This window comes from Mesoplodon densirostris, chromosome 1 (assembly GCF_025265405.1).
Source record: "Mesoplodon densirostris isolate mMesDen1 chromosome 1, mMesDen1 primary haplotype, whole genome shotgun sequence".
Lineage (NCBI taxonomy): Eukaryota > Metazoa > Chordata > Mammalia > Artiodactyla > Ziphiidae > Mesoplodon > Mesoplodon densirostris.
This window is the reverse complement of record NC_082661.1, coordinates 108,883,229-108,910,329: the sequence shown is the minus strand read 5'-3', so window position 1 is coordinate 108,910,329 and position 27,101 is coordinate 108,883,229. Positions and strand designations below refer to the sequence as shown.

The 27,101-nt window shown below is 47.1% G+C and overlaps 1 protein-coding gene across 1 annotated transcript; it reads left to right on the top strand.

The window, feature by feature from the left end:
* Positions 1–8,278: 8,278 nt before the first annotated feature.
* Positions 8,279–26,167, top strand: CCSAP (centriole, cilia and spindle associated protein). Its single transcript, XM_060107479.1, has 3 exons — positions 8,279–8,783; positions 20,316–20,584; positions 22,207–26,167. Exons 1-3 carry the CDS (start codon positions 8,402–8,404, stop codon positions 22,381–22,383), a joined length of 828 nt encoding a protein of 275 aa, XP_059963462.1. The 5' UTR covers positions 8,279–8,401; the 3' UTR covers positions 22,384–26,167.
* The last annotated feature ends 934 nt before the right edge of the window (positions 26,168–27,101 follow it).

The following is a 27,101-nucleotide window of genomic DNA, read 5'->3' as shown; positions in this document are numbered from 1 at the left end:
CCTACAGCTTTTATTATATTCCCAAGAGAGTATCGACCTCCCTGAAAGTTGGGAACCACTGAACTTTGAGTCTGGAGGTTGAGACCAGAGTCCTTCACATGTCCTGCCCTCAGCACAGCTGGGCCACAGCAGGACCTGGGTCTTTCAGGTCTCCTCCCCTGAGCGCAGCGCTGGGCACACAGAAAGCTTTCAGCAACGTGCATGGAATTGAATTCCATTGGAATTTAGCAGCTATGTCATGGCCTGGGACAGTGACATCCCTGATGTTACCAGCCTGTCCTCATTCCATTCAAAGATGCCCATGGTTAAAAGATTTCCAGAACACATCTTTAGTCCAATAACAATATTTCAAAGCTGAATATCCCAAATGCTGCATTGGAAAAGGATACTGATTACATCAATCAAGCTGCACTATGACCTTTATTGCTAGCTGACTACCACATGGGTGGAGGGGATGACTGTGGGTATGGCAAGTCTCTATTATCCCTCTTTGTCCTGACTTCACTGGAGTACCTTAAAATAATAGCAGCTATCATGTAAAGAGTAGAAACGCAAACTATTCATTTTAATTTTTACCCTTCTACTTGGGGTTTGTTATATCCATCCCCAATTCAAAAAGGATTCATACATACATACATATATATATATATATATATATATATATATATATATATACACACACACATATATATATTTATTTTTTGAAGTATAGTTGATTTACAATGTTGTGTTAGCTTCAGGTGTACAGCAAAGTGATTCATTTATGCATACATATATATGTGTATGTGTGTATATATATGTAGGCGTAATGAATAGATGTACATATATACATATACAGTATTCATGTGTATTTAGATATTGATTTCCAATTAAGGTATTTAATATATCTTATGTATCTTATATACCTATATGAGATCTGTGTAGTTTTATATTACACATTTCCTGCAAGTCTCACTGAATTAAAAAGTTCACATTTTACATGAATTCTGGAAAATAAATAACAATTTTCAAACATTTAAAAAAGCATTTAAGTCAGCTTCCAAAATACACATGACACAAAAGGATCAAATCCATAAGAGAGGATATCAGAGTGAGGAAAAGAAAAAAATATAAAACAGAATAAAACTGTGGTATGTTAATGTACAAAACTGGGACACAAATTTGGCTCTATACTTTATAGCAGCTGAAGCAAAGAAAAAAACCAAAAACAAACAACCCCCCCCACCAGAATTTCCAGTGTCCAAAATGTAAAAAACTAGTCAGCTTGTCAATAAAAGCCCGAGACGAATTTCTGCCATGAGTTGTCACAGGGGGTCACAGGCGAAGCGTGGACCAGGTCACCTCCCTTCATGGATCTAAGAGTTCCGTCTGCCTGTTTCTGGTCCAGTGCTTCAGGGAAGCTGATGCCCTGACACTAAGTGCAATTCAGAAAAAGCAATTCTGTGAGGGGCCAGAGCAGTGCTCTTGAAGTACACTGTTTTCTAGTAAATTGGCTAGAAGGCAAGGGAAAAAAAAAATAGACTCTGGAATCCTAGAGCAATGGAGAGAGTGCATATTCATTAGCAACCCTCCATGAAGGATATTTTCTTGCTCCCCAGCCTGGCACTGTTTTCTAGGGGGAAAACCTGAAGCGTAGGGAGTCTGTGCTGCTCAACTAAGAATGTCATCCTCTCATGAATATTCTGAAGCCTCAGAAAATGATCGGTTTCCTGATGTGCATGGTGACGGGCTGATGGAGTATGGGCAGTGTGGTTGAGAATGCCTTCAGAAATGCACACAACTAGGCAGCCCAGGGCTCAGCATAACACCACACAGAGCAAGACAGCCGGAATTCGAGCCTGGGCACGCCCTCAAGGCAGGCATTCCGGATGCTGCCGGAGGACACACACGTAGAATTCTGTTCTGACGAATTGCCATGGTTATCACACTGCTTTTCTGGATTTGATGGCTTATTACCGAGTAGTCAGGGAATTGGGGATATTTTGGCTTCTCTGTTAGATGGAACCGAGAGTGGGAACAGCAGGGAAGGGGAGTTTTCTGGAGGGAGACAGAGGCACTGCTGGAAGTGGAGGGGGGGACGGAGGGGGAGGGAGGGGGAAGGTTGGGGCGCCATGCAGGAGAGGCCCTGGAAGATAAGAAGCTGCAGCAGGGGAGGAAGGGCAGAGGACAAGTGTTGCTCTGGTCTGAATGTCCACGTCTCCCTAAAATTCATATGTGAAGACTACTCCCCAGGGTGATGGTATTAAGAGGTGGGGCCTTTGGGGAGCCCTCGTGAATGGGATTCCTGCTCTAAGAGAAAAAGCCCCAGAGAGCTCCCTGGCCCCTTTGCCCACCATGTGAGGGCCCAGTCTGTGAGAGGGAGGAAGCGGATTCTCCCCAGAACTCGACCATGCTGGCGGGCACCTTGATGTCAGCGCCGTCAGAAATAAATGTCTGTCCATGTTAAGCTGCCCAACTTGTGGTACTTTGTTATAGTGGCCCGATCGGACAGAGACGGGTCTTCACCTGAGAGTCCGTCCCAGGGCTGAGTAGCCTCTCAGGGAAGAGCTCAGCTGGTGGTCCAGGTCAGGGTCTGTGGTCAGTGGGGGCCGGCACAGAGCCTCTTTGCCTCTTCTCAGGAAGTGAAGGACTCCAGAAGCCCCTGAGATAAGCAGGGGTCTGGACACCCTCACTGCCGCATAGACAGGGTGTGTTCTGCACTGAGGCTGGGGTTTGCTGTTTGGGAACCCTCTTCCCGTGAACAGGGCTCCAGGCTACCAAGTTGGAGGTATTTTCCCCAGGCTTCTTGGTAGGAACTCAAGCTAAATACTTCGTTGTTTTCAATGCAGATTCTTGATTTTTCCTGTGGCCGGTATGGCCTTGAGACAAAAGGTTATGACCACCAGGACTAATCCAGTGACACAAAGCCTTTGCCCAGAACTTGTCCACATAAAAGGAACTGTTCATATGTATTTTTCTACATGATAGTCCCTGGCTACATCCACTGTAGACAAGAAGGGAAAGAGGGCAGTTAAACAGTACTGAGCTGCACTTGAGGATTTTTTGGTTTTAATATTGTTTTGCTTTACCCTCACTGAGCAGTCTAGACCAGCCTGTGGCTCTGACAGTCCCCTCCGGGGTCACGGGAGGGGCTTCCCCAGCAGTCGTGCAGGGGGCGGGGCTGAGGGTGCAGTAACTAGCCGGGCCTGCTCGGGCTGCAGACCCCTTGTTTGGATCAGGTCCTCTCTCTCTGCAGGGCCACAAAGGGGGCTTGATGCTTGTGAGTGTGCCTCCATCCCCGACCAAGGTGATGAGGGGAGGGGGATGGACATGTGAGACACCATCTGACGGACATGATTGCCCTAGCCAGTGATTGCATGTGGGCAGCCAGGCTCAAGGATGACCCTGACATTTTGACCCTGTGACTGGGAGAATGAAAATGCTGTTAACAGAAATAGGGAAAGGAGACAAAGGGATTGGTGGGGAGAGCAAGATGGTAAATATGAACACTGAACATGAGCTGTTGGCAAGCTGTGCACCAGGGGAGAATGGCCAGTGAGCTGGACGGTGGTCTGCAGGGTGGGGGCCATGGAGGTATTGATGCCCCGGTAGAGAGCAGTAATCACTGCTATGTGGTCCCTTGTGCAGAGATGGCAGGCGGAGAGAGGTGAGGAAAGAATGAGGAATCCTTAGTTTAAGAAAGAGGAGGAGGGCTTCCCTGGTGGCGCAGTGGTTGAGAGTCCGCCTGCCGATGCAGGGGACACGGGTTCGTGCCCCGGTCCGGGAGGATCCCACATGCCGCGGAGCAGCTGGGCCCGTGAGCCATGGCCGCTGAGCCTGCGCGTCCAGAGCCCGTGCTATGCAACGGGAGAGGCCACAACAGTGAGAGGCCCACATACCGCAAAAATAAAAATTAAAAAAAAATTTTTTTAAATGAAAAAAGAAAGAGGAGGAGGAGGAATAGGAAGCTGCTAAGGAAACCGGAAGCCCATCAGAGAGGAGGAAGGAGTCAGGACAGACTAGTGTATCGAACGAAGTGCTCGATTGCTCTCAGAGAAGTCAACTCTGCTCATTTCAGCAGAAAAGACACAGATTTAGAGGTCACTTGGGTGGCTTCCGGAATCTCTGGAAGAGGTCTGGGGCTCTGAGAGGAAGAACATCAATGGAGACCAATGGGGCTTGCATCGCTGACACCATTGGCTCTGGACGCTGGCATTTCTGCAAGCACTGGGGTCACTGCGGCTCCAGGAACTAGGTTCTGGAACTGGCATTTCAGCCAAAGAGAGACCCTCCTGGTCCTTGCTTCTCTGCACCAGCAGACCCTGATTCTAAGCCTGGGGGCAGGAGTATCTGATTAGCAGAATTTAGGCCTCAGGACTACTCTAGCTGCAAGGGAGGCTGGGGGAAATATAGCATCTGTAGCTTCCACACTGGGAGATAGGTTTGTAAAAAGGGTAGAGGGGATAGGGGACTCCTGAGTCTTGTTTGTGTTTGGAGAGAGAAGGAGAGGGAAAAGGCGAGGGAGGGGGAGGGAGGGAGGGAGGGAGAGAGACAGAGACAGAGAGAGGCGAAGTCCAGAGACGAATGGGAAGATGGAGGCTGATGGAGGGAGCCCCGGCTGAGAGGGGTCAGGAGAGGCAGGAGGCGAGCATATGACATGGAAAGAACAACTTGGGAGGAAGGAAGGGTGAAGTCAGGGAAGCTCTTGGAAGGTCGCCTCCCTTGGCTCAGAAGGATACGGACTGACACAGGATGGGATGGCACCCTGAGGGGAGGGAATGATGGTGCCAGGGGCGGCAGGTGGCAGGGCTCTGGAAGTAGGGAGTGCAGGAAGTTCAGCCCAGCACCGCAGAAGGAGGACAGCCTGCAGGGTTTGCCACTTTGTGAGGCTGCCATCCCAGTGCTGCCAGACTTAGTCAGTAGCAGGCTTCTTATATGGAATCTGTATGTCTAGGTAGCAAATCTCTATTATCTTTCTATGATCTTTCAGGAGTCAGGCATTGACCTTCCTTTCTATTGGCTCCGACTCTTCCTCATGGAGGGGCCCGCCCAGGGTTGCCTCTCACTGAAGGCTCCTTCTACCAAAGTCCTCTCCTCTCCAGGCGGGGACCCTGCTGCCCAGCCTCTGAGGTCCCTTTGCTGCCTGCCCATTTTCTACTCTCTCTGCTTCTTCTGTGAGCTCCTTAGGCCAGTCCTAAAGTTTCCCTCTTGCTTCAGAAACCAGTTGCAAGTCCACAACATTTGCCACAGTTGTGTCTTGTAATCTCTGCTCGTTGGTCCTGATTCTACCTGCAGAACAAATTGATACCGTCATCCACACGGGCAGTCCTTCAGTGCCGTATGAACAGAGGATTCTCTGGAGGAAAGGTTTACCTCCCCTGATATAGAAATACAACTTTGTAGTTATTGCTTATGATTGTGTTCAATTTCTTAACAGCCATACTTTACTTACAGTCAAATAGATCCCAGAATACTTCCCCTCACAAATGCTGTCAAATTAAATCTTTCTCATCCTGTTATTCTTCCAAACACAAAGATGAATATATAGATGGGCATATGTTGTTTTGTCTGCCTACCGTTCCCTCCTCTGGGAAGCCACTTCTTCCTTGTTCCCTGTGGTTCTCCTGGCAATTTCAGCCTCCCACTCTATCCCCATTTACAGGGATGGGCACATGACCCATGCCTGGCCAATCACATCACCTCCTACCCCTGGCAACAGCTAAGCATGTGACAAGAATCTGTCTCTATAATTGGAATACCAAGAAGTGCTCTTTTGCTGGTGGTCCTCAGCGAAGACAACATAAGCTTGGGGTACAAGTGGCGCTTTCTCCAGCTGTGTGCAGGAAGTCCATTGCAGTGCGAGAAGAGGCCAGCCCTCTTCCCACCCTCACCCCCCAGGAAAGCAGAGGTCAAAAAACCAAGAGAAAGAAGTAGAGTCCCAGTGACATTGATGGATCCCCGGGTCTAGGTCTGCTGGAGCCAGTAAATATTCTTTCTGTTTAAGCTAGTTGAATCGGGTTTTCGTCACTTCCAAGTGGGTGAGCCCTGACTAATAATAACACTTTACAAAATTAGAATGAATGTAATCCACTTAACTGTGCAAAATAGGGAAAAGTAAAACAAAACAAAAAAAATCATTCCTAACCCTATTTTTCAGTTATACAAAAAATGGTATCGTACCTTATATACTTTGTGCGTGTGTGCTTGTGATTGTAAGATACAGCCGCACATTCCTCCATCCAGTATGCATGCCCCTTTGCAATGTAAGTTTGCTGCTGCTACTCCCCGTGGAGGGGTGGAATTTCTCTCTCTCTGGATCTCGGCTAGCCTTGTGACTTATTTGAGCATTAGAATGCAGCAGAAGAGATGTATATGACCTTCAGAGGCCTTCCAACTTCTGCTATTAACCTCTTGGAAGAAAGGGCCAGGTGAAGAAGCCAGGCTAACCTCTTGGAGGATGAGACCGCAAGGAGGAGATCAAGACAGCCCATCCCACAGCCAGCCTCAGTGCCAGGTGTGTGAGTGAGGCCATCTTGAACCTTCCAGCCCAACTCTCCCTCCAGCTGAATGCAACTGTTTAAATGAGTCTAAAGCAGCAGAGGAACTGCCCAGCTAACCCATAAAATCGTGAGAAATAATACACCGTAGTTGTTTTAAACCACAACAGGTGGTTAATTATGCAACCAAAGCTAACTGAAACAGATTGTGTTCAGAATTTTTCGTGTAACTGCACATCGTCATTTCCCCCACGTTATTAATATCAATATTAAGGTTCTTTTGTTTGTAACCATGGGAAACCAGTTTAAATAAAAGTGGGATACATTAGAAGGTTCTTGGGGGTATTTCAAGCTACAGAAGGTAAAGTTGGGGAGGGGAGAAGTCAGGGCCACCATGGGGGTGTCAACAGTAGGAGGTCACAAGCGTCTCTCCAGAAAACTGCCATTAACAATTAATGTTAATGACTTCTGGACAACTAACTTCAAGTTCTCAGAGTAGGCTTGGGCCGCGCGTCTACCTCTGGATCTTTTGGCTATGATGGGGGGCGGGGCAGGATGCAGAGACAGGAGACAGAAGGGAAAACAGCCCTGAGTCGGTGGAAATCCAGGATGGTAGCCGGAACCGTGTAACTCATCACGGCCCCGGGCCTTTTTTTCAATTGCTAATGTTTTGATTTCCCCGAACTTCTTTTCTCTCAGATCTTTTTTGTTACTAATGTATCCAGGCTCCTTTTAATAAAGGGGAAGAATCTGCATGGGGCCACGTTGGAAACTGTAACAACCAGAGCAACGTTGTATACTTAGCACAACGCAACTGAGTCCGCCAACGTTTTCTGTGCAAACGAGTCTCTGAGAGGGTGGCTTGGCAGTCTGAATCAATAGCTTCAAAAACGTTCGGGGTGTAGACGAGAAAGGAGTTGTACCAAAGCGTTGAAAAGGGGTTAAAGCCAGAGTAACAGGTGTTGTGAACAGAGGAGGAAGCAAGAGCCAACGTGCGGACTTGGGGTTGTTTCTGGGGAGCGCGGCCGGCGCAGGTGTCGGGAGGAGAACACAGAACGTCGCGGGCTGGGGGGGCGGCCTCGTTCCCGGATGTGTCCTGCGGCGGCGGGGGCCCGGGCCAGCCGAGTCGCCCGCGTCCCCGCGCGCAGCGCCGAAGCCGCCGCCCACACCGAGCGGGGCGGGGGCCGGGGCTTGGGGCCCGGGGCTCGGGAGCGCGCGCGGGAGGCATCTGCTCCCGGGACTGAGGCGGCGCCTTGCCCTCCCGGCTGCTGCAGGAGCGCGGGCCGCCGCGCCGGCAGCGACATCTTGCTCGGCAGGAAAGCGCAGGGAGAGCGGGCGGCTCCGGGCTGCTGCGCCGCCCGGCCGGCGCCGCGGGGCCGGGGGCGCACGGAGGAGGTAAGCGGGTCCGACTCTCCCGCCCGCACGCCGCGCTCGGAGGGCTCTCCTGGGACCGCGAGGCCGTCCCGCTCCCCGCGCCCACGCCTCCTTCGTCTCCCTCCTCCACCGCCCATCCGAGGGCTCCCGCGGCTTCTGCCTTCCTAGCTCCGGGGCCGCCCTCCTGGCTGACCCCCCCACACGCCCCGCAGCTGCCACTCTGCCCCCACCCCCGCCGGGGCCTCCCACCCGGGTCCCCTCCCCCCTCCTCCCCTCCCCCTCCCCTCCCCCTCCCCGGGCAGGCCGCGCGCTCCCTCCGCCCTTGCCCCGCCCACCGCCCCGGCCCGCCCACGCCGTGCCCGCCCCCACGCCCCGCCCCCGCCCGCGCTCCCGGCCCCACGTCCCGCCCCGTGCGGGCGGGGCTCCGGGTTTAAACGTCGCGGCGGGCCGGGCGAGTGGAGGGGCGGGGCGCGCCTCTGTGTTGTGCCGCGGGTTCCGTAGGCGACAGCGCGGCGCGGAACGGCGGGCACTCGGGGCCGGCGGGAGGCACCATGTCCCCGGGAAGCGGCGTGAAGAGCGAGTACATGAAGCGCTACCAGGAGCCGCGCTGGGACGAGTACGGGCCGTGCTACCGCGCGCTGCTCCACTACCGCCTGGGCCGCCGGCTGCTGGAGCAGGCGCACGCGCCCTGGCTCTGGGACGACTGGGGCCCGGCCTGCGCCTCGGACGACTCGGCGTCGTCGGCGTCCTCGAGCGCCGGGGCCCCCGCGCCCCAGTGCGCCCCGGCCTCGCCGCCGCCGCCGGTGGAGCCAGCGGCGCGCGAGGAGCCGGAGCAGCGGGCGCGCGCGGCCCCGGAGGAGGAGCGGGGCGCGGAGGCCGCGGGGGACGCGGAGGCCAGGGACGCGGAGGACGCGGAGGACTCGGCGCTGCCAGGTACCTGGCCGGGGAGGGCCCCGTTCGCGGGACTGGATTTGCTCTTGGGTCTCCTCTGAACCGCCCAGCTGTTTGTCGCAGCGCTCAGAGAAGGCGCTTCCTTGATTTTATTTAATCTATTTTGGGTAGGCGGAGAATGCGCCTCCCTTGACAAAATAAGGAAGGTGGCTGCCCCGCCTCCGCCCTCCCACCCTTTATTCCGTAATGAGGTGGCTCTGGGTTGAGCCCAATGTGAACGCCTTTGACGTGTCCCTGGCGAAGTCCCCGGGTCTTCATCCGCTGGCCTTGGTGGCCTCTGGACCACTGAACTCCCATCTGTTTATTTCTGAGCGCCCGTTTGTTTATGAGAGGCGCCCAGCTTTCATCAGATTCTCGAAGGTGACCGCCAGAGGTTAGGAACCACTGAGCTAAGCGCTCTGTCTTGTGAATGGGGCCGTTGTTTTCTGTGTTAACTCCCTGACCTCGCCGCGCTGTCCCTAAGGAATATTTTGCATTGTTTACTCAGACTGTTGCGTAACTCCCGGCTGGTGGGAGATAATCCTTGTAAGTGCCTGGTTCCCTCCGCTTCTCGCCACCCCTCCTCCGGGTGCTGCTGTGAGCGGGAGGAGAGGCAGCTGGAAAATGGCTCTTGGGGGCGGTGCATCTGCAGTTGCTGCCGGGGCCCCGCGCCTTCTCTCCTGCCCGGAGGAGCTCAGAGCTGGGGTGACTCTCGGCGTGTGAGGCGGGCTGGCTGGTCACTGGTGCTAAGGGCCAGGTTGAATGGATGCCCCAGATACCGCCTGGAGGAACCCCTGGTTTCTTCCTGATACTCTAACGTGGGCCAGGCACCACCCGGCGTCGCTCAGTTTTAACGAGGCTCTGGTGAGCAAAATAACTAAAAGGTACTGAGAGCTTGTCACGCATCCAGTCACTGATCTTAGAATATGTATTTTCTCATTCAACGTTCAAAACAATTCTAAGAGATAGGACCATAGCTTTTATCTCAGTTTTATAGATGAAACTCAGGATAAATCATTAGTGATTTTATTTTTGTTTGTCAAATTGCAAGTGGTACTCAGTAAGACTCTCATCCTAGCTTCTCTGTGAGACGCTGAGCAGGAGAGGAAATTGAGTCTTGTTATACTGTTTGCAGCTACTCTCGGTTCATTATCGGTGGCAGAGCTGCCCCTCCATCCTCAGGTTACTTGTGAATTGCTACCCATTCCTAACCTTTGCTAGAAGTTCGCATACAGACGGTGGAGAGGGTAAGGGGGCACTGATCTACCAGCTCAGTTATGAGATGTACTTTATCAGGCTGAATGGGCTTTTCTCTCCCCGCCTCTTCCCCTTCATTGTTTGCAAAAGAGCTGTCAGTTATTTCCATACGTATATAAATGCAGTTTTTAGACAGCACTGTAGTATGGATGGGGTCTGTGTTTGCAAGAGTTCGTGATTATTTTGATTTCCTTAGAGACACTAAATCTTCCCAGTGGCTAAAGTAGTTACTTTTTCTCTGCTAATATTTCTGGTTTAGGCATCCAGGAGAAGAAAGGATGTTTCTGCTTTCAGGACTCCCAATCCCAGGATCTTTTGGTTTGCTCATGCCTGTCACAGCCCCTGTCTATCCCTGTGAATGGCAGGATTGAAAGTCCTTGTTTTTATTTATTTTTATTTATTTTTATTATTATTTTTTTGCGGTACGCGGGCCTCTCACTGTTGTGGCCTCTCTCGTTGCGGAGCACAGGCTCTGGACGCGCAGGCTCAGCGGCCATGGCTCACGGGCCCAGCCGCTCCGCGGCATGTGGGATCTTCCCGGACCGGGGCACGAACCCGCGTCCCCTGCATCGGCAGGCGGACTCTCCACCACTGCGCCACCAGGGAAGCCCGAAAGTCCTTGTTTTTAAGTGGACAGTCTTTCTGGAATGATGAGCACGCTTTTGAGTTTCTATAAAACGTAAGCGCTTAGCCCTTGTCTTTACTGAAGCCATGTGTACGCACAGAATCGTGTAGCTCTATATGGCTGAGTACCGCTATAGCAGCTCCCCTCACCACCAACAGCGCATTCCCTAGGCGGCCACTTCCCACTCCTCTGGTTTTCCTTAATGCGTATTTCTGTTTCTCCAGGTAACATGGCTTTTATTGATACTTCTTGATCTTTTTCAGTTTTTAGCACCATCTATTGGCTTTAATTCTTTTTAGTGATCTCCTAACCCATACACATGGCCTATCCCCACCCTCTCAGTACCGTCATCATAGAGTTTGTTAGATTCACAGTTAGTGCCTGTGGAAAGGTGGCTCACAGCTGCCCTATATTGTTTTTGCCGTGATTCCCTTTTCTTTCTTTCGCAACACCACGGACACATCAGTTTCACTGTCACCCTCCCCATCTTATGACGTCCCTCCCGGGGCCTCTGACCTACTTTCATCTGGCCTGGTTGCATCTTGGGAAGGCCCTTGGCCACCGCCGCAGGGACTCCCTGGCTTCTCTCTTGGGTAGGACCCTCTGTTGTGTGGCTCTCACATCGTCTTCTTTCTTGGTTTACCCTCTCCTGACAAAGATTATCTTCTAGTACCTTCCTGAGAAAGGGTGTGTGAGAGGTTTAACTTTCTGAGACCTTGCATGTCAAAAGATTCTATCCTCACTATTCCATAGTTTGTGGCTGGGCATGAAATTCTAGGTTAGAAGTAATTGTCTCTAAAAAATCTGGAGGCGTTGCTGTCCAGTGTTGGAACTTCTGATGTTGCCGTTACACTCCTGTGTCATTCTTTGTTGATAACACGTTCCCCGCCTCGGGAAGCTTTTCAGGTCTTCTCTTTGTCCTCTGTGCTCTGAAAAGTTTCCCCAATCCAGGCCTCTTTTCCTCCAATGTGCTTTCATGGGTCCTTGCAGTCAAACTCATGTTTTGTAATTCTGGGAAGTTTTCTTGAATTGTCTTCTCATTTCTATTTTTTTTCTATTCCTTTCTTTTTGAACTCCTTAGTTGGATGTCAGACTTCACAAATGTATCCTATAATTTTCTACCCCAGCCCCCATTCCATCTGTCTTTTTCTTCTATTTTTCTGGACAATATTCTCAACCTCATCTTCCAACTCTTCGATTACATTTTTCATTTGGGGGGTCCTATTTATTTTTTAATATAAGAGCTGTTGAATTGTTTTCTAGGTTTTCCTCCCTCCCTTCCTTCCCTCCCTCTCTTTATTCTTCTTTAAAAAAACAGTATTTTGTTCTTGATTCGTGCACATAGTATCCTCTCTTATCTTGCTGAGAATATCACTAGGAGTTTTTTGTCCATTTTCTTCTTGCAGTGTTTCTTCAGCACAGTCTGTTTCCCCTCCGTCTCCCTGCATTTGTTTCTTTTGCTTGTAATCCTGCATTTCCTGTTAGAAGCTATTCTCAAACGTCTAATGATCCTTGGCTTCTCATTCTTATTTAAGAAATGGGTATAAGAAGCTGTCGGGAAGTTCCCTGTGTGTAGGGGGTGTGGGTGGAGGTGCTTGTTCACTGCGAAGTCCCTTCTCTCCGTAGCAGCATGCTTCAAAGAGGGTCTAGAATGTCTCCAATTCCTTTCTTCATATTCACATTTCTTTTTAAATTAAATTTTATTTTTTAACCAGTTATACATATGCATAATTTTTTAAAAATAGGCTTAAAATGAAAATAATCCTGACCCATCTACCACCCATGCCCCTCGCTCCCTAGGGGCCTCCTTCCAACTCTCTACCTTTCGTTTCAGCATTGTGGGCAACACTCTTTTCATTCAGACTAATGTTGGCTTTTTTAGTTTAAACATTATATATTGACTTCCCGTCAGTATATTTATGATGATTTAGCTCGAGATCTTAGCTTGGCCATCCCCACCCCTAGACACATACCAGCACCTACTTTGTACCACAGTATTAACTATGTGACTGTTTCATTAAAGCACTATTCTGTGTTTGGATGATCATGACTATGTAAATGTTATTTGCAGGTAATCCATGTAGTACATGCTGATTACATTTTCTTGGTTATTATTTATGTTTTTCCTGGAGTTAATCATTGCTTTACTTTTATGTTTGTTTTTGGTACTCCCATCACTCATTCAGCCTGAAAGAGTCTGGTAGTACTGTAAAACTTTTCATATGCCAGGCACATTAGGTGTTCTGTTCGTTTCATTATTTTCCTTGGAGACATTTTTGTGGAACCCTTGGTTCTCCTGTTTTAATTTAGACTTTATGCTGTCCTGACATAGCTGTCAAACTGAGGCTTCTCTTCACTGATTGCCTGAGTATTCCTTTTGCTAAACTCCTTTATGCAGCCCCATCTCACAAGTCTCAAATCTCCCTTCCTTTTGGTGGGGAAATGTTGAAGGGGAGTAAGCATTTTGTCACCTTGCAGTCTGAAAATGCCTTTATCCAAGGACTGGGCTGCCATTTTGGCAAGATAGAGACTTCCTAGATTAGAAATTTCAGTATTTGAAGCCATTATTATGTTGAATCCTAGGTTTAGGTCTTACTGTTGAGAAGCACCATGCTATTCTGATGCTTATTTTGGGTACGTGACCTCTTTTCTTTCTTTCTTTTTTTTTGGTGAGGGGACGTTTTGGGACATGCTCTTCATCCTAGGTGCTCTAAAATTCTATGTGTATGTCATTTTTCATTCATTGGGCTGACAACTTGGTGGGCCTTTTTAATCTGGAAACATTTCTTTCCATTCCATGATGTTTTCTAGTACTGTTTAAAATAATTTCCTCCACTCTATTCATTTTTTCTTTCTATAATTATTTTTAGTTGGATGGTGTACTTCCTGGATCAAACCGCTAACATTTTTATTTAACAATTTTTTGATATTGGAATTTTTGGTTCTATTTTCCAGGAGAACTCTTTAATTTTATCTTCTAAATTTCTTATAGAAATGTTAATTCTAGTTTTTAATTTCAAAGAGATTACTTTTTTGTCCCAAGTGTTCTTTAAAAATTCTTTTTTAAATAGCATCCTATTCTCTCTGGATTTCTTTTAACTACCCCCCTCCCCCGCCCCAAAGCCATAAATATCCTTTGAGTGCTCTCTTATATTCCCAGCCTAGTCTTTTTCTCTATATTTTGGTCTCTCTCTTATTAAAGGATGTACTTGAATGCTTGCTCTTAGCCTGTCTGCCCATATTTAAGAGTGAGGCTTGAAGGGCTTTTCGGGAGCTGTGTTCCTGGGGGAGCTTGTGACCGTAATTGCAGGAGGACCCCGCTGTTTCTCTGGGGGCTGCCAATGTCAGTACCTGCCCATTTCTCTAGTGTCTGCTTCTCAGACAGTGTCCTCCATCCTCCTACCTGGGAGGGCACAAGCCTGGCTCTCAGCATCCCGGCAGCAGAGTTGTGGGAACAGAGGAGGGATCCCGTTCTTTACCACGTCATCCTGTTCTCAGGAAGGTGACCCCTTACTTCTTCTGTGCCTGGTGCCCTCTAGTCCTCCCTCTCCAGGCTGTAGGGCACCTGCATTCTGGGGCAGGGGCAGGGCGGTCGCCTGGCCTGAGGAGCAGAGGAAGGACTGTTGAAGAAGTATGCATTGCTGCACAACAGAATTACCCTGGAAACTAGTGCTTCAGACTCCAATTCTTACTTTATTATTGCTCATGGTTTCTGTGTGTTGGAATTTGGCCCCAGGCACAGGACGTGCCTTGTCTCTGCTGCGTGGGACTGCAGCCATCTGCTAGGACACTTGCAGGTGACATCTTCAGGTGCCTGGCCCTCCTCGTCACATGCAGGCTGGCCTCCAAGGGCGAGCGTTCCTGAGAGAGAGCTGGGCACCTGCTGTATTGTCCTTGACGACTTATTGCCAGGAGCCATGTGGCACCTCTTTCACCCCATTCTTTGCTCACAGAAGTCTGCCCAGGTTCAAGGGGAAGCAGCATGGACCCTGGTTCTCAGCAGAGGCACGTTCATATTACACTGTCAGAGGAACACCTGGGGCACTGATCGATGCCGGACCTTTGGGAAGGCAGTCTGCCGCACTAGCCTTCTGGGGAGTCTGGTGCCTCAGTGCCAGTTCCTGTGGGGCTCCGCTGTGTCCTGGGCCCTTCTCCTGCAGGGAGTCAGCAGCATCCTGCTCCTTCCTGTGAGTCGCTTCTATCTCTTTGTCACTTTCCATCTTCCAAAATTTGTCTGATGTCATCGCCTCCTTGCTCTTTGTCCTGTGGTTTGATACCTTTTTTCCTTCACTTTAGTGGGGTTTTGTGAGGAAGGGACTATATGCATGTGTCGCCAGTGCACATTTAGCCTGCTGACCCCATTTGCTCTATTTTTACTTATTTTTATTTTTCACTTTATTTATTAGTCTTAGAGGTTTGTGAATTCTGTTAATTTTTTTCCCAAACTAACCCTTGGCTGTGTCGGTTTTCTTTATTATATGTTTATAATTCATGATCTTTTTTCCTTACTCTAATTTTTTAATGCTTACTTTTTTTTTTAGTTTTTTATTTTTTAATTTATTTGTTTTGGCTGCATTGGATCTTTGTTGCTGTACGCGGGCTTTCTCTAGTTGTGGCGAGTGGGGGCTACTCTTCGCTGTGGTGTGAGGGCTTCTCATTGTGGTGGCTTCTCTTGTGGTGGGGCACGGGCTCTAGGTGCACGGGCTTCAGTTGTTGTGGCAGACGGGCTCAGCAGTTGTGGCTCATGGGCTCTAGAGCGCAGGCTCAGTAGTTGTGGCGCACGGGCTTAGTTGCTCCACAGCATGTGGGATCTTCCCAGACCAGGACTCAAACCCATGTGCCCTGCATTGGCAGGCAGATTCTTAACCACTGCGCCAACCAGGGAAGCCCCTAATGCTTATTTTTATAACATTTTAAGATGGATGCTTATCATTGATTTTTTTCCCCTGCCCTTTTTTTTGATATATTGATTTAAGGCTATACATTGCATTCTGATTACTGCTTTAGCTGCATTATGCTTAATGAGGAAACTGTAGAAACATTTCTAATAGGAACAGGATTAACAACACAGATTACCGTTTTAACCATTTTTAAGTGTATAGCTTAGTGGCATTGAGTACATTCACATTTTTGTGCAATTGTATGATTTGTTTTTGACCCATGCATTATTTAGAAATGTTTTTAGGGGGAGGGATAAATTAGGAGCATGGGGTTAACAGATACAAACTACTATATATAAAACAGATAAGTGACAAGGATTTCCTGTATAGCACAGGGAACTATATTCAATACCTTGTAATAACCTGTAATGGAATACAATCTGGAAAAAAATAGGTGTGTGTATGTGTATGTGTGTGTGTGTGTGTGTGTGTGTGTGTATATATATATATCTGAATTACTTTGCTGTACACCTGAAACTAACACAATATTGTAAATCAACTATACTTCAATTAAAAAAAAGTTTTTAAATTTCAAAACGAGATTTAAAAAAGTAATTTATTTTTGTTGTTGTATCCAGCTTAATTACATGATAGAGAATACATTCTATATGATTTCAATTTTGTAAATGTATTAAGATTTGCTTTATGACCTTGCTTGGATAAGTAGATTTCTGTAAATGTTCCATATGTGCTTGACAAAATTGTATATTCTGCAGTTGTTGGGTGCAGTGTTCTGTATATACCCATTGGGTCAAATGTGTTAATTCTGTTGTTCAAATAGTTTAAAAAATCAATCTGTTCAATCAGACTTTCTGTGATGAGGGGCAGGTTCTCTGTCTGCACCATCCAGCGTGGCAGCCATGAGCCATATGTGGGAATTGAGCACCTGAACTTTGATTGGTGTAACTGAGGAGCTGAATATTTATTTTACTTAATTTTAATTAATTTAAACATATTTAATAGCCACATGTGGTTAATGGCTTTTGTATTGCATAGCATAGTCCTAAATCAAGACTGAGCTTATTTTTCAGTTACTGAGAAAGCGGGTATTAGAATTTTTCACAGTAACTGGTGGTGACACTGTTTTGTCTGTCTGGAAATGTCTTTATTTAAAACTTTGAATAGGATTTTGAAACATATACGTGTATACACTTATCTTGTACCAGGCACTATTTCAAGAGTTTTATAAATATTAATTTTATAGTTATATGTTCTGTCTCTTCTGTGTTTCCCATCTTCTGTCTCCCGCTGCAGATATTTTTGAGCTTGTTTTTTCTTTAAGTACAGAGCGTGAACACGGTTGTTTTATGGTCAGTGATCATCCCATTATCCCAAGTCTCTCGCTGCTGCTGGGCCTTCCTTACTGTCTTGTCTCTTGCGTGCCTGGTCATCGTCCCAGGACACTCATCGTTGTGTCTGGAAGATTATCTGTAGGAATAATCTGAGGCCTAGGCTCTCTGGAGAGGATTTTAGTTTCTTGTGTTGGGTGCTTGTGGACTCTGCTGTTTTTAGTGTCAGCCCTTTTAGTGCTCTGTGGTGAGGAGAGTTGGTGCATTACCTGCATTGGGGTCTCCCCACTCTTCACTCTGCAGCCTGCGGTGACCTGCTTCCCCACCCCTATGCTCCCCTACATCCCCCGTGAGACAGCCTGGCTGCTCAGTGCTGAGTCTTTCTTTAAAAAAAAAAACAAAAAACTGAATACTTTATGTTTAATTGTGGTAAAACACACGTAACATAAAAGTTACCATCCTATTTTTTTGTTGTTGAGGTATAGTTGATTCACAATATTATATATATAAGTTTCAGGTGTACAACATAGTGATTCACAATTTTAAAGGTTACGCTCCATCTATAATTGTTACAAAGTGTCGGCTGTATTCCCTGTGCCGTTCAGTACACCCTGGCAGCTCTTCATTTTTTACGCAGTAGCTGGTGCATCCTAAGCCCCTGCCCCTAGAATGCCCTGTCTCTTTTCTTCTGCATCCTCCCGCCCTCTCTGTAGTGTCTAGCCCTGTTCACTGCTCTCTCCTTTTCTGGGAGTCCTTCTCCGGCTTCTCTCCTGGAAGCTTTTCGACTTTGCTGGCTGTTCTCTCCCTGGCTCCCTGGCTGCTCCGTCTGCCAGCTCAGCCCCGGGGCCGCCCTCCGCCCCCTTTTCCCTCACTCCCACCGCCTACTCCGCGTCCCCGCTGGGGGACCTGCTCTCCATCTGAGCCTCGGCCCCCACCCACCTGCTCAGGACCCCCTCCGATTCCACATTCACTTCTCGGCCCCAGATTAAGGGTCCAGCTGCTGCCTTCTTGGTGGCTCCAGGGGCATCTCACACCGGAGGCGTCAAGCACCCTTTCCCCATCCTTTGGCAGCCTTCTGCTGGAGGACAGCGTGACTAGCCGCTCCCAGCCCCTGAGGACGCAGACTCCTCTTCGCCTGCCAGCATCCTCGCGGTGTCTGTCGCCCGCTCCCCTGTCCATCTTGCCCTCTGCTGCTGGGCTCTCTGCGCTGTGGTCTGATCAGTGTGCAGTTCACAGGTGCCCGGGTGAGTCTGAGCACCGGCCAGGTGTGGTGGACGCTATTCCAGTCTTTCTCACCGCTCCTCCCCTGCCGTCACTGTAGGTTACCCTCCCCTCCCCGGACTCTGCTATTTTTTCCTAGCTGTCCTTTCTGTCCCCACCACTCTGATCTAACCCGTCCTTCATGTTCGTTGCTAGAGACCTCATTCCCGAAATGAAAATAGGACCACATCATTTTTCAGCCTAAAACCCTTCAGTGATTCTTCTTCATTTTCAGGAAAAAATAAAACTTCTGAGCTTGGCACAGAAAGTCTTTTCTCCCCACCGCTACCCGCCACCCCCGCCCCGTGCCTTCATCCCTAGGATCTCTGTGTGCCTTTCAGTTTGAACCACGTATATTCTTTCTTCTGTCCAGGCCGTTGAACAAGCCAGTCCCTCTTTCTGGAATTCACTTTCCTAACCTCTTCATGGCTGGCGTTACCTTGTCCTTTGAACCAAATCATTATTGTCTTCTCTGGGCAGGCTCCCCACGTGGGTTAGAGGAAGAGAAGGAAGGGAAATGAATCGATGAAGATGATTTAGGTGGTTCCTGTCTCAGTGTTGTGACTACACCAGCCTCGGTCCCCCTTCTACTCTCTGTTGTCTTGGTCCTGATGGGCTCTTTTCTCTTCTCCTACATCCAGGGAAGAGAAGCGGACAGGGTGTGGACACATCGCTCAGAGGAGTGTGTGAGTGATGGGTGGATTTGGGTTCTCATGATACAGCAGAAGGCTGGCGTCTCACCTCATCCCTAGATAGCACAGGGCTGGGTTTATGGATATGGTGCATGGGGGTGCAAAGCACTGAGCCCCAGGGTCAGATGCAGGCTGTCTGCTCCCTAAAATGCTTAGTAATAAATGAAACAATTTGGTAGATCAGGGTCATTGCTGAAGACAGAAATGACGGTGATCTGTCAGGATTCACACGTGTGCATTTTGTGTGAGGGCCTCTACTTCTGTGGGGACATGGATGTCGGCAGAGAAGGATCCACTAAAGGGGTGAGGGACCCGAGCATGTCCTAAAAGTGCTGGGGTTTGGGAATAGCAACCTGGAAAATCATCCCCTATAGCCAAATTCTGGAGCCTCGGAAACGAGGGATTTCCTACATATGTGAACAAGGGGGTCTGTGAAATAGAGCCTGGATGCACAAGGAGCTCTTATTTGGACATAAGTTTAGTCTGAGATGAAACACAGGCTCACTAAGGGTTTACACAAAGAATACAACCTTTACAAGATCATAAAGTGCTTATAAAAATAATGAATGGAAAGTCATGAAGGGTAATTAAGGGACACAGGTACGTTTTGGACTGTGTTCTTAGTATCTGAGTTCACCTCAGGCAGGAGGTCTATTCCCCACTGGAGTTTCCCCAGCCCCGCTGAGAGATTTAGGACTGTGTAGACCAGGGGCCCTGGTTCACGTCAAGAACAAGAGCCCCCTTCCCAGCTGCTCACACTGGGGGCGCTCAGGTGTGTGTGTGTGTGTGTGTGTGTGTGTGTGTGTGTGTGTGTGTGTGTGTGTGTGTGTGTGTGTGTGTGTGTGTGTGTGTGTGTGTGTGTGTGTGTGTGTGTGTGTGTGTGTGTGTGTGTAGCTATGGAAACCCTCCCTATCGTGATGGAGGGCTTTTGAAGCTAAGGTCACTGGCCAGCTCTTACAAGGAGCACAGGAGAGCTGAGAGGAGCGTTTTCCATAATCATGAAGCATCACAAAGAAATGCAGTCCTGGAACTCCAGTTGAGTAATTTGAAAACTAACCTTTTGCAGCTGTTGAATGATTGTCACAGGCCCAGATCTAGCCCTGAAGTAAGACGATAAGCTGATTGGACTTATCATGGGGAAAGCCATTAGGCTGAGTTGCTTTCTAGCTTTTAGTATTTAATTAAGATGCTTAATCTCAGAATGCGAGTGATAGTTGTTACTTTTGAATAGGCTTGGTTCAATCTTGGTGTATTTATGGTTGATCTTAAAATGGGATAGGCTGAAAATTATTATACTAATGTGTTTCTGTCCTTACGTTTTAAGTGAAACTTGTGAGTTGAGCTATAAGTGAAAAAGTTACTGACTTCATTAAGCATTATGAATTTTTCATCCCAAATATTTAAATCATATGTAATTATATGTAAACTGGAATTTAAAGCATTCATCTTGTTTTATCTCCTTTTTCAAAAAGCACTGCCAGCGAAAGACATAAAAGAAAAACCTGAACGACAGATCAGGACCAGAGAGCCTGACAAATTACCCAGCAGTACCGAACCTCAACCACCACCAAGTGCCTTACCTGCCAGAGGAAGTAGGAGAGCGGTCAAGAGTCCTCAAAGGTCATCAACTAAAATAAAAGAACATAAGCATCCGTTTGCCCTTTATGGGTGGGGAGAAAAACAGACGGATACAGGAAGCCAAAAAACTCACAACGTCTGTGCTTCTGCCCCAGTGCATGAGGTGGGTGCCAGTGAACGGGCTTCTCTGCTTTCCCCCTGGAGGATGGGGGATGGCCTCGCCTTTGTCATTGGCTGTCATACCCTGTGGTCACTGTGATGCTTTGGGACATGGTAGGTCTTAGGTGGCCCAAGGAAAGCCTAGAACTGGGCATCTGATTTGCAAACAGGATGCAGGATGTTACCTGCCTGGAGGTCAGGGGGTTTTGCTGGTACCTGGAAGGGTTTACCGACACCAAGCCAGGCGGAGAAGTGCCAGGACTCAGGGTTCTCAAGTTCTTGGGGGGCCAGGAGGTGCACCTGAGGGGCATGGGCAGGGTTGGCAGCTGCCCGTCTAGATTTGCCTCTGGCCTCCTGAGAGGCCCCTGCTCCACCAGCCTTGATAACTGGTATCCATCCCCTTGACCCCTTTGTTACTGTCTGTCTGTTAGATCACATCTCCTGCATTCTCGACATCTATCTAGACTCTCGTTTTCTCTTTGGATTAAATTAGAGTGATTGCGTTTCCCCTGCTCATCCATCCCCCGGAGGTCTGGTTCTCCTCAGACTCAGACCTGGAGTGTCCCTGTGCGAAGGCCTGAGGACACGGCAGACGAGGGGGGCCTCACGTGTGGAGCCACAAAGCAATGACTGTGTTAGCACTAACACTGTCACTCCAGCCCAAAGCAAAGGGGGAATGAAAAGAAGCAGAAAGTTCAGGCTGTTTGAATTCTGGTTAAATACCAGGATCCAGTGTTCACCGAACAGACTTCTGAGCCCTAGCAGATGGTGCTGTTTAGAGTGATATTTGAGAAAACAGAGCTGTCCTCTGGCAACCCGGTGGGATTAAGTTGAACAGGGTTCATTAAACGTCTTAGCTGGTAAAATCCTTTGAGATTTGTTAGTATTTTGCTGTAAGATGTTATTTATTTTTTAAGTATTTATTTTTTAATTTATTTTTTGGCTGTGTTGGGTCTTCGCTGCTGCGTGCGTGCTTTCTCCAGTTGCGGCGAGCAGGGGCTACTCTTTGTTGCAGTGCGTGGGCTTCTCATTGCGGGGGCTTCTCTTGTTGCGGAGCACGGGTGCTAGGCGCGCGGGCTTCAGTAGTTGCAGTGCATGGGCTCAGTAGTTGTGGCTCGCGGGCTCTAGAGTGCAGGCTCAGTAGTTGTGGCTCATGGGCTTCGTTGCTCCGTGACATGTGGGATCTTCCCGGACCAGGGCTCGAACCCGTGTCCCTTGCATTGGCAGGCGGATTCCTAACCACTGTGCCACCAGGGAAGTCCCTGTAAAACATTTAAATTCCTTCAATGGAATACTGATCCATGCTTAATGCTAAGGAGTTCCAGTAATATTCCAGAGCCAGTTTCTCGAGGCACCTGCAGATTAGTTGCTTACTATTTATATCTGAAATTTCGTCCGGTGGACATTTTCTGTTGCCTAGTTTCTTTATTGCTGACGATGGGTAAGACAGAATCCAGGGCAGTGGCTCTTCTGGAGAAGCTTTTATACACAGAAGTCCTGAATATGGTGAGTCTGGCTTGCCTCTGCCCTGCTCCAGGTGACGTGGGGGAAGCTTCACTGTAAATGTTCTGGAAAATTAGCGCCAAAGCCACCTGAGTGAGTGTACGTTTATTCTGACTCCCTTAGATTCATGAATCGGCGTTGCGAGCCAAGAGCAGAAGGCAGGTGGAGAAGAGGCGGCTGGCGGCTCAGAGGCAGCGGGCTCACTCCGCCGACGTGGACAAAAACAGGCGGGTCAAGCCTGCCTCGTCGGAGAACCCGTGGATGACGGAGTACATGAGATGCTACTCCGCCAGAGCTTGAGGGGAGGGACAGTTGCTCAGACAACCTCTTTTAAAAAGTGTAAATGAAAGAAAGGAAAAAACAAAACAAAAACCATCAAAAGAAACTGGACACAGGTTTAAGAAACCAACTGATTATGCAAGATTTTTCTTAGGGAATTTCCAAAAGATTGTCTCTTTTGATGAATCCTGGTCACCTACCTCAGCAGTAGGGTGACAGCTGAAAGCCATAGACATTTGGTTATTTATGAGAATTCCCTAAATCTTTGATATTCTTATAAGGGTTTTGTTATAAAGCATCTTAATCTTTTCAGATACTGACACCAAATGCCTTTAAATGGCTTACAGATTCTTAACTTCAGTATCTTCCCTCAGTTTAGGTGGAGCCTGTGTTGCTCCTGTTCTGAACGACTTCTGAGATTCCATAGCTGGTAAGGTCACGCCAGCTTGCGGCAGAAGACTCATTTTCCTTATGTGTAGATTTCTTTGTGAAAGAATATCAAGTTAAAAGTGAGTTTCGACGCTAGTACTGATTCAATGTATAGTGAAAGTAGAGCTTTGGTAGCTCCTAACAGTTAACTTTCTTTTGCATTTCAGTTCAGCACCACTTCACGTGGACTGTGATATTTAAGAATTACTGGGCTGGGTGAGGGTCATCTTTTCTCTTTAAATTGTCATCTAGGCACTTATTAATAGTTTAATAGTTCAGGTGCATTCCAGTAAACAAAGTGCCAGTGCAGTGTGTTTAGAAGTAGTACTGGTTTCTTCTGAGTCAAAGACTGTCTGTCACTTTTTATTGTGAGATTTTTTAAGAACACATAATGGGGTACCGTTCACTTACTGCAGTCTGGCCTTTTGACACACACTCACTGTGGACTTTTGCCTCTTTTCTGATAGTTTGGCGATGACATTTAGAATTTAATTGTCCTGCTCATTGGGGATGGGGACAGATTTTAAGATACCCATTAGAGATGTGGACCACCCCTACTTTCTCCTCCATAGAACTCACCAGTAACAAAGCCTTGATGATGTACATTGTTCAGACTTTTGGTTGAAATACATTCCTCTTAGGTTGCTAACCGGTAGGCCTTGTGTAGAGCCTAATGCGAGAGGATGCTGGTGTGTGCGTGGGCAGAGGTGTATGTAAATGACGTGCTCCTTCTCTCTAGTACATTTGCTTTTGTGGTAGAAAGTGATTTTGAGAAACACTGGTTTCCATCCAGGAGAGACAGGAATCTGCAGGATGAATGGTAAACTCCTCATAGGAGAGAAGGAAGTACTTTGCCAACTTAGCACGTGCAGATGTGTGAATGAAAATCTGGTGTTTGATGTGAGTTTGAGCATTTCCTTGACATTTTTACTCTGGGTCTTTGAAGTATTATGGTCAATTTTTAGAACACAAATGTTTTATTCCATGTAAAATCTTCACACAGTATCATCTTACACAACTGTATTAAGTTTTGCAAATTCATACTGAAAAATCATGAGCTTTTTTAAAAAAAAAAAACTTTAAAAATATTTGCATTGTTTTTAGGTGAATACATCGTGAGCTCTCCTGGTCACTGTGATGTATATTTAGTACGAAGAAGGTCTGTGTGTTGTCCAAAACAACCTCGCTAGTGATTCTGGTGAATCTTGCTGTTATTATAGTCCTTAAACATTGCAGGTACCTAAAGATGAAATTCCTGTGGCGTCGTGATGGTGGAAACTGTTTCTTTAAAATCACTTCCTGCATGTTTGGTTTCAACCACCGGCTCTGGCGTTCCATTCCCGTTGCAGCTGACAATCTTAGGAAGAGGCCGAGGGGAGTAGCTCGGGTCCACACTGATGGACTGTCTTAGAAACCCGACCCTTCGAGGCTCTGAGCAAGCCAGACTCTCTCCTTTAGAAAACAGACTCATATTCAATGTGCTTGCTTATTACTGCAAACTCCAGATGCAGATCTGGAAGAACCTAGAGGGCAATACTGGCCAATTTTTCCCCATTTTTAAGTAGAGGACAAATGAACAAAATTTTTAAAGTACTTTTAATGTGCATGAACAATGAATGAGTCAATATGAAGTACTTGTGAGTTCCCTTCCTATGTCCAAGTCATTAGTTGGTTAGGGTTTCTTTACTTTTCTTTCTCTTTAGGGGTAAAGATTATCTTTTAAGCCTACAGAATTTTTTAAGTTGTAACTTTTTTTTTTTTTTTTTTTTTTTTGCGGTACGTGGGCCTCTCACTGCTGCGGCCTTTCCCGTTGCAGAGCACAGGCTCTGGACGCGCAGGCTCAGCGGCCATGGCTCATGGGCCCAGCCGCTCCACGGCATGTGGGATCTTCCCGGACCGGGGCACGAACCCGCGTCCCCTGCATCGGCAGGCGGACTCTCAACCACTGCGCCACCAGGGAAGCCCAAGTTGTAACAATTTGATGTCCTACTTTTTCCTTCTCATTCTAGAAACTGATGTTGTGATCATGTTCCCATTTCTTTGGACAACTTATAAGACAGCAAGGTAGTTTAAAATTACCTATCATGTTGAAAAGTTTGAAACTGAGAATCCAGTGATATTTAAAATATAGAATAAAATAATTGCTACATAAGACTGTTTTTAAAATTTTGGTTTTAAGTTCTTAGTTAAAACAATTTGCCATAAACATGTTTTCTGTGTTACTTTTATGAAAAGCAATAATGGAATATTGAGTAACACCTGAATACCTCCACTGGACCGAGGTGAGTGAGAACTAAATAGGAATCTGTCCGTTTTCTTTCTTTTAAAACCTAAAAGATCGCTCTTATTTAGGAGCTGTCAAAATGCTTGTACTCCCCTACTGTCAGAAAATTTCCAAGTACATATATACATTTTTTCAAGTTTACTAAAAGTAAAATAGGGCATAGGTTATCTGAATTAACTTGTAAGGTAGTAAGCACACATTTGTGGTGCTTCTTATGAAGTAGCTTTGTCATTGATTCATCAAATGTAAATTGCTAGTAACCTGAAAGGTGTGTATACTGGGTCACATAAACTCAACCAACTAAACTGCACAAAAGAAAGGTGGCTTTTGAGTTCTAAGGCTGTGCTGGGCGTAAACTTTATCAACGGAAGGTTAGTACTTGATAAAGTGTTCAAATGTATTATTGGCAAAGAGGGAGAGAGGCCAAGCCTATGTTAGAAGTAAAAACAACTTTCCTTGTTGACTGCTTCAGTAGAAAATAGTTTAGTGGATAGTTTTACATTTCACTGGACTAGATAAAAAATGGTGCTAATATTTACACAGTCTGATTCTGTAGTTGGTTTGGGATCAAACTGTCAATGCCTGACTTATAAGGTTCTTACTCTAGTCTTGTGATCAGCTAAATATTTAAAAAGTGATCCTAAAAGTGTGACCTTGTATTTGAAATGGATTTTGTACAATAGGATGAATAGGGAGCTCTTCAACGTAAGGTGTGTGCTTAATACCAAATCCTGTGCAAGGAGTGATGTCTAGGTTTTGGGCCCAGATTTGCTCCCTTCCAGCCTGCTAGTGTGAGAGGGGGGAAAGCTGCTCGTCTATTACTTATTTCCATTTTGAAAGTCGGGACACCTGAGTGAAGACAGTAGAGGCCTCTTTTTGGATTTCTTTTATAATTAGCAAAACTGTATTTAAGAACAGTCTCCCTGTGTTGTTGTATATTTATTTTGAGCACTGCATTCACTTTAACATTCTGAAGAACAAAGGCTGGGCACTTACCATCCCAAGGCTCGGGCAGTGGGAATCTGGGGCTGTGTTTTCTAAGAACTATGTATTACTTTTCGCTTGTATTGAATATTGCAGTTACTTGGAAAAATGTGAATAAAATTCATTAATGTTACAGGCTGAAACTTCTGTTTTGTGGAAAATAATTCTGATTAGCACATAAATGGTTGAAGAAAGTGGATGATCACATTGATCCCTAAATGGATTTTTCATTAGATAAATGTTTAACAAGATACGTTAGATACATCCAGGAAAAGACACGTTCTGTGTATATACTTTGCCTTAAATGCCACATTTTCCTCAGTCTTTCCCTCACACCTTCTTATTGTTTTGAAAATGACAAAAGTGATAGGGCATGGGTAAAGTAACTCAAAGAGAAGTTATAGAGTAAAAAGTGCAGGTTCCTTTCAGTACCACCCCCTTACCAAAATTCTACACCCCTCCTTAGAGGAAACCAGTGTTAAGTTTGGTGTGTAAACTTCCAGACCTTTTTTCCAGGCACTTGGAGGTACATACACACTTTTTCTTTTTTTTTTGCACAAACATGGAATAATGTTATACACATTCTGTAACTCCCCAGCTTTCCCCCACCTGCTCCCTTGTTCACACGTCCCCCCATGGAGCTGATCCTAATTAGCCTACCAAGCACCCTTGAGACTGGCCTGACTGGCAGACCCCCTCCTCGGGTCTCAGACTGACCACAAGATGGTGTACACATGGGGTAGGTCCAAATAGCACTGCCAAAGCTTTGAAGACTGAACTGACATTGGAACCAACACCCACAGGACTTGGGGCCTGAGCCTAAATAGGTTGATTACTTGCTAAAACAAAAATACCAGCATTCTCCACAGGACTTGGTCATGTCTTATCATGTAATATTCAGATGCCTAAGATTCAATCCCAAGTTACTCAGCATATGAAAACCATGAAAATGGCTCTCATGGAAAAAGAAAATCAGTAGCTGCCCTCATAGGCTTGATGGAAGCTATTATTGAAAAGTTCAAATGAGAAATCACCCTCTTGA

Bases quoted from the DNA above. Each gene is read 5' to 3' on its own strand.
- CCSAP (XM_060107479.1), top strand. From the start codon at position 8,402: ATGTCCCCGGGAAGCGGCGTGAAGAGCGAGTACATGAAGCGCTACCAG. The intron at 8,784-20,315 runs GTACCTGGCCGG...TTTTTCAAAAAG, and splicing joins GGAGGACTCGGCGCTGCCAG to CACTGCCAGCGAAAGACATA. The intron at 20,585-22,206 runs GTGGGTGCCAGT...TGACTCCCTTAG, and splicing joins CTTCTGCCCCAGTGCATGAG to ATTCATGAATCGGCGTTGCG.